The sequence below is a fragment of the Carassius auratus genome, chromosome 3, assembly GCF_003368295.1.
Source record: "Carassius auratus strain Wakin chromosome 3, ASM336829v1, whole genome shotgun sequence".
NCBI lineage: Eukaryota > Metazoa > Chordata > Actinopteri > Cypriniformes > Cyprinidae > Carassius > Carassius auratus.
The window spans coordinates 12108122-12120034 of record NC_039245.1 but is presented as its reverse complement, the minus strand read 5'-3'; the positions used below and the strand labels follow the sequence as shown (position 1 = coordinate 12120034).

Below are 11913 nucleotides of genomic sequence, written 5' to 3'. Positions count from 1 at the left end.
GGGATGCTGATAAACCGTCAATGGATAGAGGTAAGTCAGCGATATTTATACTATGGGATTGATTACTTGATTGTGGTCCACCTGTGTTGATTAGGCTAAGTATCTGACGCGCTCCTCCCGAATCTTTATTGATAATTACATTTTGTTTGAAGCGTGCATCTGAGAAACGATCAGAATGGTAGGAGCGATCTTTTATTGTTATCAAGGCATCCACTAGCAACGCGTTTAAACAGTGTGTGCATCCATGTCAGCGTTATTTGACACCTGATGACACACACAGTCTTTGCGTCTCTTGTTTGGACGAAGAGCACGCGCGCGATGTCCTTGAGGGGGCAATCTGCGCGCACTGCGAGCGTTTTTCTGTGAAAAAGCTCCGCTCTCGTTTGTCATCTGGATCTCGCGGCTCAGGACCTGCCGTTGCCGAGGCACGGAGGAGAATGAGCTCGTGGGGATCACAGGTGGATCTCGCTGAGGAGTGTAGAGAGGGACTTTTCCTCTCACACTCTCCGGAGGAAAACGCGTTGTCATTAACCCATTCTGACACTGAAGTTAGTGCTCTGCTGGGTTCTACCCAGAAAGAGCAGGAGATATTTGAGAGTGGCGAAGAAGCTGAGGCTGAGCCGCTCATTTCTCCTGCTCTGCGTATGGGGAGCTGTTAGAGGTTATGGATCGCGCAGCGCCAAAAAAAAAAAAAATTAATAAAAATTAAAAAATTAAAAAATAAAATTGCCATGGAAGCGTGCCAGAAAGGTAACGTCGCGAGGTAGCCTCGATGAGCGTTATTTATCTGACCATAGCCCGCCAGCCCAGGTGAGCCTCCCATTCTTGCCTGACTTACATGCAGAAGTCGCAAAGGAATGGAAAAGGCCATTTTTCTCTCGCATCCATCGGTTTCAGCATACGAGTTATGCTGATATCGATGGCATGCACAAGAATGGCTATGAGAGGATGACCCCTGTAGAAGAGATGCTGGATAGCTATCTCTCAGTGGGGGAACATCCTCTCTAAAATCTCCCTCTTTGCCATCTAAGCCCTTCCAGGATACATCCCGCTTAAATGGTAAATCATACGCAGCAGCAGAGCCCGAACAACAACAGAACAACAGAAGGCTAGTGTCGTGGCTCGTGCTCCTCCCCCGCCTGAGGGCAGGGGCAAGAGAAACCGCGGGTCACGAAGAGGTAAGCAGGGTCTGAGGGATGTGATTCAGACGAGGCAGCGTTCTCGTCCGGATCGGAGCGATACCTAGGAGTTCGTCACTTCCTTTTTGGATGTTTTTAACTTCTGTTTTATTTCTCTCCTGCCTAATTCCCCTGTAGCCACCAGCGCTCCACCTGATCGGGGTTAGGTGGAAAGTTTCTCACATAACAGTCTCCTATCCTGGACCTGTTATGTTTTTGGTTGGTCCTATTTTCATAGTGACTACCTTACTGACGGTCCGGACCAAAAGGGGGCGCCCCGTAAAGCGGGACTCCAGTACAGGAGGGTGGGTGAGTATGTAACCCTTTCTGCTTATGGGTGTTATGTTGCTGGTGGTTATATGTCTACTACAAACTCTGTGAGTTTCCTTTACAGTGCTCAGTTCCAGCCTTGAGCTCTGGCCACGATCAGCGGTTGCTCGTCCCACACCCCTCCCGAGGAGCCTGGCTGATCGTCAGAACTGGCACAGCACTGCAGGGAATTTCATGGATATCTGGCCAGGTCACCATGAGGGGCCGCCTGGCCGCTTGGCGCATCCGGGGAGGTGGTAGTTACGGAGTCCTTCTGTATGTACTGCCTCAGGTGATGCTCCCCTCACTTGAGGGTTGGAGCTCGCCTCTCCCTTGCGATCCAGCGCCTCTGCGATGCTTAGGAACCTTTCTGTACACACGCTAAGCATGTGCACTGTCTCAAAACCACATTGTGGTCAGTGTGCACGTGAACACTTTGCGCACTGTCTCAAATCCACGTAAGTGGTAAGTGTGCACGCAAGGCTCTGCGCACTTTCTAAAATCCTGTACGGTAAGGGTTACGTGCTCCGCTTCGTTCCGTTTCTTAAGATGATTAGCCTCGAGGTTCCTTGGGCTTCATTCATTCAACATTCAAATGCAATGTATTTGTTATACACCCCAAGCATCGCTGTGTGGACTCCCGCATATTGTGGTTTTTCAGATAGTAGGCTTTACCAGGTTTCTCTGAAAGTGAGCTCCCACATACTGTGGTTGTCAGGTAGTAGGCCTCACCAGGCCTCCATGGAAATTTAGCTCCCACATGCTGTGCGTTTCCACTAAAAAACAAGCTCCCACGGTTTGTGGTTCCCTTACGAAAAAAAAGTATACTTCAAGTTCATTTTATGAAGTATACTTGAGTAATGTTCAAGTATATTTATAAGTATACTTTATGTAGTAAGTATACTTATGTCAATATTTACTAGTAGTAAACTTGAAAGTGTACTATTTTAATACCGCTTGGGACTAAATTGGCCCACTTGAAGTATATAAAAGTATATGTTTAAGTGTACTATAAGTGTAACAGTAGTAAACTCTAAGTCTACAACTAGTTCATAATTATGTTTCTCATTTGTACTGCAAGAGAACTTATGAGTGTACTAGTAGTTTACTATTTTATTACTTGTAGCATTTTTTTAGTTTATGAAAGTTCACTTTGACGTATACTCTCAGTAAACTACTAGTTTAGTAGTTTTACACTGCAAGTATACTTACACGTTTTCTTTTAGTGTACTCTGAATAAACTACTAGTTTAGTAGTTTTATACAGCAAGTTTTCTTTAAGTGAACTCACCATCATACTTGTAGATTACTAATAAATATTGTTTTTGCTCCTTTAGTGTACTCACAGTAAACTACTAGTTTAGTAGTTTTAGACTACAAGTTTACTAATTATGTATTGCTTTTGCTCCTTTAGTGTACTCTCAGTAAACTACTAGTTTAGTAGTTTTAGACTACAAGTTTACTAATTATGCATTGTTTTTGCTCCTTTAGTGTACTCTCAGTAAACTACTAGTTTAGTAGTTTTAGACTACAAGTTTACTAATTATGCATTGTTTTTGCTCCTTTAGTGTACTGTCAGTAAACTACTAGTTTAGTAGTTTTAGACTACAAGTTTACTAATTATGCATTGTTTTTGCTCCTTTAGTGTACTGTCAGTAAACTACTAGTTTAGTAGTTTTAGACTACAAGTTTACTAATTATGCATTGTTTTTGCTCCTTTAGTGTACTCTCAGTAAACTACTAGTTTAGTAGTTTTAGACTACAAGTTTACTAATTATGCATTGTTTTTGCTCCTTTAGTGTACTGTCAGTAAACTACTAGTTTAGTAGTTTTAGACTACAAGTTTACTAATTATGCATTGTTTTTGCTCCTTTAGTGTACTCACAGTAAACTACTAGTTTAGTAGTTTTAGACTACAAGTTTACTAATTATGCATTGTTTTTGCTCCTTTAGTGTACTCACAGTAAACTACTAGTTTAGTAGTTTTAGACTACAAGTTTACTAATTATGCATTGTTTTTGCTCCTTTAGTGTACTCTCAGTAAACTACTAGTTTAGTAGTTTTAGACTACAAGTTTACTAATTATGCATTGTTTTTGCTCCTTTAGTGTACTCTCAGTAAACTACTAGTTTAGTAGTTTTAGACTACAAGTTTACTAATTATGCATTGTTTTTGCTCCTTTAGTGTACTCTCAGTAAACTACTAGTTTAGTAGTTTTAGACTACAAGTTTACTAATTATGCATTGGTTTTGCTCCTTTAGTGTACTCTCAGTAAACTACTAGTTTAGTAGTTTTAGACTACAAGTTTACTAATTATGCATTGCTTTTGCTCCTTTAGTGTACTCTCAGTAAGCTACTAGTTTAGTAGTTTTAGACTACAAGTTTACTAATTATGCATTGCTTTTGCTCCTTTAGTGTACTCACAGTAAACTACTAGTTTAGTAGTTTTAGACTACAAGTTTACTAATTATGCATTGCTTTTGCTCCTTTAGTGTACTCTCAGTAAACTACTAGTTTAGTAGTTTTAGACTACAAGTTTACTAATTATGCATTGCTTTTGCTCCTTTAGTGTACTCACAGTAAACTACTAGTTTAGTAGTTTTAGACTACAAGTATTCTTTAAGTGGACTTAACATCACAGTTTACTAATTCTTTATTAGTTTTGCACTTTAAGTACACTACGATATTTAGGTATTAATTATTATACTTTAAATATACCTTTAATTGCACTTTAAATTATAAGTTCTCTTGTACATTATCAGTGGACTACACAAAAATTCACATACTCAGAATTATGAACATAAGTTATCTTTATAAATCAATAATTTCAAACAAATCTATTGTATAGGATTCCACATAAACTTAAAATAACAATGACACTCACATTATACAGTTCAAAACAAAACAGTAAACACAATGTTTACGGTAGTGTCATAAAAGATATCAGTTCCTAAAGAAACTACAAATCCAAACAATAATTGTTCAATATATGACAACAAAAAATTTTGATTCAAATGGGCTTCTTTGTAGTAGCTCGCTTGATGTAGTTTTCGTTGTTGCATTTTTTTCTTATGATGCGTCTCACATCTTGCATGGTGATGTCAGGGAACTTTGACAGAGCATGGTCTGTGAGTTAAAACACACACACACATACACACACACAAAAACACAAACACACACGCAAACAGAACAAAATAAAACATAGTTTATATTTTTTTATACATCATCCAGAATTAACACAATAAAACAGTCAAAGTAGCATGTAGTGATATGCAATTCAAGTTTCTAAAAACTAATGCAATAATTTCTATATTTAGCAACAGACAGCTGAAAATGACCTTTAAATGTCTAACTTTACATAAATTAAGATTATTTTTGGGGCATCATCAAAGGGGTCTTGGTTCTTTTGTTTCCTCCATTGTGTGATTATTTTCTTTTTTTTTTCTTTTGTGACATTCACAAATCCATACTGAAGATCCCAAATTAAACTTTTATGGATTAGAACTTTTCACAAAATGTTTGGAATGTTCCTTTTTGATCCATGTTGGAGGTGACAGTAATTTAACACAATCACTGTCACCTCCAACGTCGAACATCAATTTGAAAAGTGAAAATGTCCGAGAAATGTGTAGGAATTTATTTCGTTTTAAAAATGAAATTTCCCTTAAATTAAAAACACTCACCAAATATAGCATCAAGTTTTGTGCTATCAAGCCGTGGCTTTGATTCCACATCTTTGTGTGCCCCTGACTGTCTTCCTGTCAAGCTTGAATGAGACAGGGTTTCCCTTCCATAGACAAGCACGGCAAGGTCCCCGATGTATACTGACGGATTTGCCGTCCGCAGAGAGTTAAGCTTTCGCTTGGGGACCTTGACATCACAGCCTGGCATGAGAAACACCTGAAAAATAATTGTCAGTTTGCAATTGTTGATACATTGTTGTTAGACACTAAACTAATGAAATGATAATGAAACACATTCCCTGGGATATATATCTATTCTTCATCTGTGCATTAATGCAAATAAACCAAGTTTTTATTCCCCAACCAAATAGGAAATCTGAGATACATTACCACATTTCCCAATAAAATGAACTAGGGTGCAAAATGCTCCTGTGCAATGTAAGATCCTGTTTAAATCCTGTCCACACTGCTTTTCCACAGCATTAAACATTTAATTGGGTAATATGGGAATGCTTCCTATATTTCCTGTGGTCAGGCAATATTCATAATAACCACTTATCACGCACATTCACCATGCAATTGAACATGCAGATTTTTCAGGTAATGTTTATAATTACTGCCAAGTTGATTTACTGGGACATTGTATAATCACCTTCCCACATGGACCGTAACACTTGCATGTGTGGTACTTACCATATCATCAGACAACACTTGAGGAGAAACAGATGCAGAGTCTACTGATGTTGAAGGTGTTGCAGAAGTGGATGCAGTAGGTGAGGTCTGAAGTGTTATTTGTCCAATCACTTCTTTCAACTTCGTCACTACTGTGGGAAGCTCTGTTAAAAAATGGAGATATAAATGATTATAAGAAAATTGTGAAAAGGCCTCATAACTGCATGTTGACACAAATGCCAAAATAAATCACTACTCACAACAAAATGTTTTTTAAAACATTTAAATATTATTCAAAATAAATACTGATTAAATCACTGCCATTCACCACACTTGTTTGCGCTTTGTATAATATTAAAATGGTTTAATTTGAGTTACGTTTGGTAAGGAACACTGTTAGTTGCAGCAGTCACTTTGCTATAGCAGCCATACATGCTGCAATGCTTCAGATTTATAGAATGTGGTATTTGTAAGTATTTTATGAGGTTGCACGTGTTTAACCCTAAACACAACTACCTTTTAAATGTATTGCTTTTAGCTGCATTTTCATTAAGTTTAGTAAAGTGAGCCCACACTTTCTGTAGTTTTGCTCTGTCAGCCATGACTGTAGAGCACAAAATGTAAACACACTGTTGCAATGTCAAGTTGTGTGTTTGCGTTCAAAGGGCAGATTATTATTATTTTTTAATTCATATAATTACCTCTCATGGCATCAAGTATCTCTTTAATGTTGTCTTCTTTTAGCCTCCTGTTCTCTCTTTTAAGTTCCTTCATTTGCTGTTGTACCTTACTCCAGTTTCTCTCAAGTATGTCCTCATCTGATGAAAACTCATTTTCGATAGCTGACTGGAACACAAAGAGCAAAAAGAAAAGAAAAAGAAAAAAAGGTTTCCACTAAAATTGGCAAATCTTAAAATAATTTACCTGGAAAGAAGTTTGCTTTGCCATCAGCTCCTTCTTCAGGTTTTCAATCATTTGGTCTGCTGCCTCTTTTGGGGTACATGTTGTCTTTTTACACTTTTGCTATCAAAATGACAATTTGAAGTTGTTCAATACCAGGGATTCAATTCAAATTGATTTGTATAGTGATTTTCAAAATATAATTCCAAAGCAGCTTTACAGAAATGCATGTTTGTGTTACAATTAAAGCAGAGTAATATATTGCTTCATTATAGCAATGGACATTTGTATTTGTCCTAGATTCACATACAGATGTATTTATCCATAATTACCTTTTTTTTGGGCTGTTCATTCTCCTCTTCTTCTACATCCTCCATCAACCAACTGTTTGGCTTTGTCTTCCTCCTCAGTGTTTGTTTCCAGATGTCTTCACCCTTAATGAACTGTTCCCTTTTCTGGCAGAGATCACTATAGTTGTCTGTCAAAAAAAGTTGTGTGTATGAAAAACTGGGTTCTCCACTGTTCCTAAAAGACAGTCTGTGATATTTTTTTTTGCTTGTTTACTTATGTCTAATCCGTCAAGATTAGTGATGCAAACCTTAATTAAAATATTAAAGTTAACTTACCACCGAACATTAAAACCTTTGCAGGAAAAAGGGCTGGACAATTTTTCTTTTTTCTGCCTTTTTCCCACTTCACACTCATCCATCCATCATCTTCATCCTCGAGTGTGGGACATTGTGTTATAATTTTTGAACAATTTTGCTGGTCTTCAGTACTCATCCAGTCAGTTTTACCCACTTCCACGCTCTTGTCCTTGAAATAATAAATGGCAAATGCCATTGTTTAAGTGTTGTGACTGACGGATTTTCTTTATTTTTATTTTTGCTTTGCAGTGTTTGTTTCTAACAATAGGTCGTGTTGTTAATTAGGCATGTGCGCGAACGGATCACATGACTAAATATCACGACACCCGGTTACAAATAATTTTTTTTTAAAAAATCGGAGATGCATTTTTGTTGATGCAGGTGTTTGCAAGATAAATAATGGCAAAGCGTGCAGGACCTTACAAAAGGTACTTGGAAGATTACTCAGAAACAATTCCAAGGAGAACCAGGTTCAGATGGATTGAAAATGACAATATGGTAAGGCATTTTGATTTTTAAAGTCGACATAAAATTTTATTTTTGTAGCGAATGTTATAATCTCGTGGTGAAAAATTAATCCGAACAAGTACACACACACATTGCCGTGGTAATCTTTAATCAAAATCTGATAAGTTATTTCCGGTCTGGAATGGCGTTCCTTTTCTAATAACGTCAGTTTGACAGCTTGGCTTGAAAACGCTTAACCACTCCCCTCAAACCATTAGTCTGCTATGAGCAGAGATGGAGACGAGGATCAATCCATGCCATCCTTATGTTCATAAACATTGTTCGCTAAATGTCTTGAGAACTGAATTGTATTTTTGAAATTCAATAAAAAAATATACGAATAAAATAAATAAAGTTCAGATATTTTTGCTCTTTAAACCTTTTTTGTTACACAATCTTCCCCACCCAAGTTACACCACGAAAACATCGAACGTTAAGTCTTCACATTTTTTGATAAACCACAAGGGTAGGCCTAGGAGCAATATGGTATGGGTCTTGTAATCTATTATTTGGCTGTAAATAGTAGGATCATTGAAATGCCTACCCACACACATTAAAATAATTTTGATACATTGATTGATTATAAGTGACAGTTGTAGTATTACCTTTCTTTAAAAAATAATAAGTAGTACAATCACGAAAGACAAATTTATCACAATTTCTAAAAACAAATAAGCTGCACAACTGTTCAACTGATAATATTCAATCATCTTATTAGAATGATTTCTGAAGGATCATGTGAGACTTAAGACTGAATCAGGGTATCTTCCCTGATTAGACTGGAGTAATGATGCTGAAAATTCATCTTTGACATCACAGGAATAAATTACATCTAAAATACATTAAAATATATTATTTTGAATTGTAATAGGCTAATATATTACAATATTTAATATTTTGAATTTCTTTCAAAATTTAATTTTAGAATTTCTTGCAGAGTGAAATTCGTTTAAGGCATGTATGTTCTACATGAGGTCCACATACTGGACCGGGTCCGTGTACTTTTGCGTCCATTCGTTTTTCCTTTTTTAACTCGTAATGGAAAAACGAATAACATGCTTTCTTCTTTATTCGTTTTTAGACTGGTAAAAAAAAAATATTCACATAAAAACTTATTTCCCGTAGCATATAAGCTAAAATGCTTATTTAATTGAAAATCAAATAATTAGAACAACTTTTTTTTTAGTTCTACAAAAATGTGAAATTTGATTTCTGCATTTTATTTACGGTTTTGCATCCGTCCACTCAGTTTATAAACCTTAGGCTATAGGCCTACTTACGAATTCTTAAACTGTTCCCATGATAGGTTAAACAAATCGTGCCCACACAGATTAATAAACCTAGCCACCATATTCTAATCCACGCTCTCAGATTTGTAAACCGTGCCTTCAGTTTTAGCAATTTGTAGCCCACCCACAATTTCATAAACTGTGCACATGCTTTCGCAATCCAGTCCCATGGGTTTGTAAACTGTGGTGTAGGCTATTCACGGATTTGTGGCCCCTCCCTCAGTTTGTGCCGGCTGATTCAACCAGACCACCTGTTTAGAAGCATGATGCATTGCATTTCGTTTAAACTTACTTTTTTTAAATGGATATTTTATTGGATTTTCTAAAAAAAAAAAAAAAAAAAAAAAAAAAAACGACATTTAGCCCACGCTACTTTTATCTTTAAAGTCATTTTTTTGGAGGAAAAATCTCATTATATTAGTATAAGCAAATAAATACTAGGCTATATAATAAAGAAATATAGGCTAGGCCTAATACAAACACATTTCCAAAACTGTAAAAGGTTAGGTTATATAAAAATAGAACATTAATAAATTATTTTATAAAAAACATTGCCTATTACTGCACTGAAAATTTTTTTATGTTGAATTTACTTAATTTTATTATGTCAAGGGGTTGCACGAAATAAATTTATCTAAATCCAGATATATTTTTTAAGCTGAGTGAACTTATATTTTATAAGTTAAGTTTACTTATATTTTATTCATTGAGTTTATTCATCTCTTTCGGTAATTTCAGATTAATTATATTCATAATTTTAGCTAAACTTTTTTGAATAGAATTTACTCAAATTAATTGTGCAACCAGATTAATTTAATTGTTTAATTTCTACATAGTGAAATTAATTAGATATTTTCATTAATATACAGACAAATAAAGCAAACCCATCATTTTCAACTCTAACTTTATTTTTCTGATCCAAGAGATATTTTGCTCTCCCAAACAAGAGTGCCTGTAATGTAACTCAGAAGTGACCGTTTCTCAAAGACCTCAATACATGGTACACCACACACAATTACGGTCACAATCAGTGAATAGTGTTTGAGTATAAATGGGTCATTTTGAGTAAAAAATGAACTTCAGGCGTCACAAAAATGAATGTCACTAAAACTAACATCAAAAGCAACCATAAAACTGTGTAAATACTGTGTAAACTCTGTGTAAACTTAACATTTTTAATTATTCATGCCCCAGTGCATGATGGGAAATACACTGAAAAAAAAAATATTCATTGAATTTACTAAAAAAAAATTATGGTGGTTTAAGTGGTTGTAATCAATTTATTTTAGCTATATTTAAATAAACAAATTTATTATCACCAAAATATAAAATTAACTTTCAGGAAAATTTGTTCAACTTAATATTTTCAAACTGAATTTAATTAATTCACATGGCTTGGATTTAACACACGTGTAATTCGTTTAAAACCAATTAATATTTATTAATTAAAATCAAAAACTAAATTTAAATGGATTAAACTAGCACAATTGAATTAAGCTTAATTTAATTGGGGCCATAATCATTTTTTTCAGTGTGTCTTAGTTAACTCATAATGATCATTATTAGCTAAAATGAACAAAGCAATTAATCAAATTTAATTCATAATACAGGTTAGACAATAATAATACAGGGCCAAGATTATCACAAATAAACACAAGATTTTGACGCATATCCAAGGGTTGGTGGGGCATATGGAGAGCGCACTGCCAGGAGGCATGGGCGCGAACCCTTGCATTTCCTATCAACAGTGGAAACAACTTTAAAAACTCTATCATTTCTGGACATACAACATAATAATACATCATTCGCAACTATACTTTTATTTGTGTAAACTCACAATACAAGAAAACGTTGTGCTTTTGTAGCCTATAATAAAATAAAACAACCAGACACGCTTTCATAATCTCCCTGAAAAAAAAATGCCTAACATTTTTTCCATATTAATTTGTGAATATTTTAAATGTTTAATAAAGGGGCAAAAAGTCATAAACAGAAATCTGAAAATATGTCAATATTTATTTTTTTGCGCAGCATTTGGTATAGCCTACAATTCAAATGTTGGTGTTCAACTTAGCGTTTTTTAGAATACAAATGTTATAAGAGCATTATAGGAAATAATATTTTAACAATGTTATCATAAAACATTTTTAGAATTATTTAGAAAATGTTATCCTAAATTTAAGGAGAACATTCTGGAAACTTAAATAAAACTACCCGCTAAAAATGTTATAAATAATGTTCCAACAATGTTATCATTAAACATTTTTAGTGTGTTCTTATAGAATTGTATCTATACCTTTAAGGAGAACATTCTGGGAACTTAAATAAAACTACTCAATTGAAATGTTATAAGAAGGGCAGGGGGTTTTCAAACTGTGGGTCACAACCCACTTGTGGGTCACAGTATGGACCAAGGTGGGTCGCACAAAGTCACTTGGCTGCAGCTAAATTTGTGTTACAATGACACACACACACACACACACACACACACACACACACACAGTTCAGTCTAGGGCTGCACAAACGTGACGAGTGGGAACGGTGCGAGGCCGGTGGAGTGGTTGGAATTGAGCGACACCTGCTCGACTCACCGGTCTCGAGAACCACGGAGGAGATTGGAAGGATACAAAAGAGGAGCGTCCGTCTCCCCGGCAACTCACTCCAGCCCACCGCCTCGAGCATCATCCTTCGCCCTGCTCGATGGCACTGCGGATTCACCTCAGCGCTGA

General features: G+C 35.8%; 1 protein-coding gene across 1 annotated transcript; it reads right to left on the bottom strand.

Moving 5' to 3' along the window:
* Positions 1–4027: 4027 nt before the first annotated feature.
* LOC113048253 (uncharacterized) lies at positions 4028–8633 on the bottom strand. The gene is made up of 7 exons (XM_026209954.1): positions 7368–8633; positions 7074–7219; positions 6766–6864; positions 6543–6687; positions 5863–6005; positions 5170–5386; positions 4028–4612 (listed from the first exon to the last, which is right to left on the bottom strand). Exons 1-7 carry the CDS (start codon positions 7582–7584, stop codon positions 4497–4499), a joined length of 1083 nt encoding a protein of 360 aa, XP_026065739.1. The 5' UTR covers positions 7585–8633; the 3' UTR covers positions 4028–4496.
* Between the last annotated feature and the right edge of the window lie 3280 nt (positions 8634–11913).

Coding starts and splice junctions, on each gene's coding strand:
- LOC113048253 (XM_026209954.1), bottom strand. CDS start 7,584: ATGGCATTTGCCATTTATTATTTCAAGGACAAGAGCGTGGAAGTGGGT. Junction 6,688..6,765: donor CAAAGCAAACTTCTTTCCAG/GTAAATTATTTT, acceptor TTTGTGTTCCAG/TCAGCTATCGAAAATGAGTT. Junction 6,006..6,542: donor GATACTTGATGCCATGAGAG/GTAATTATATGA, acceptor ATTTTTTAACAG/AGCTTCCCACAGTAGTGACG.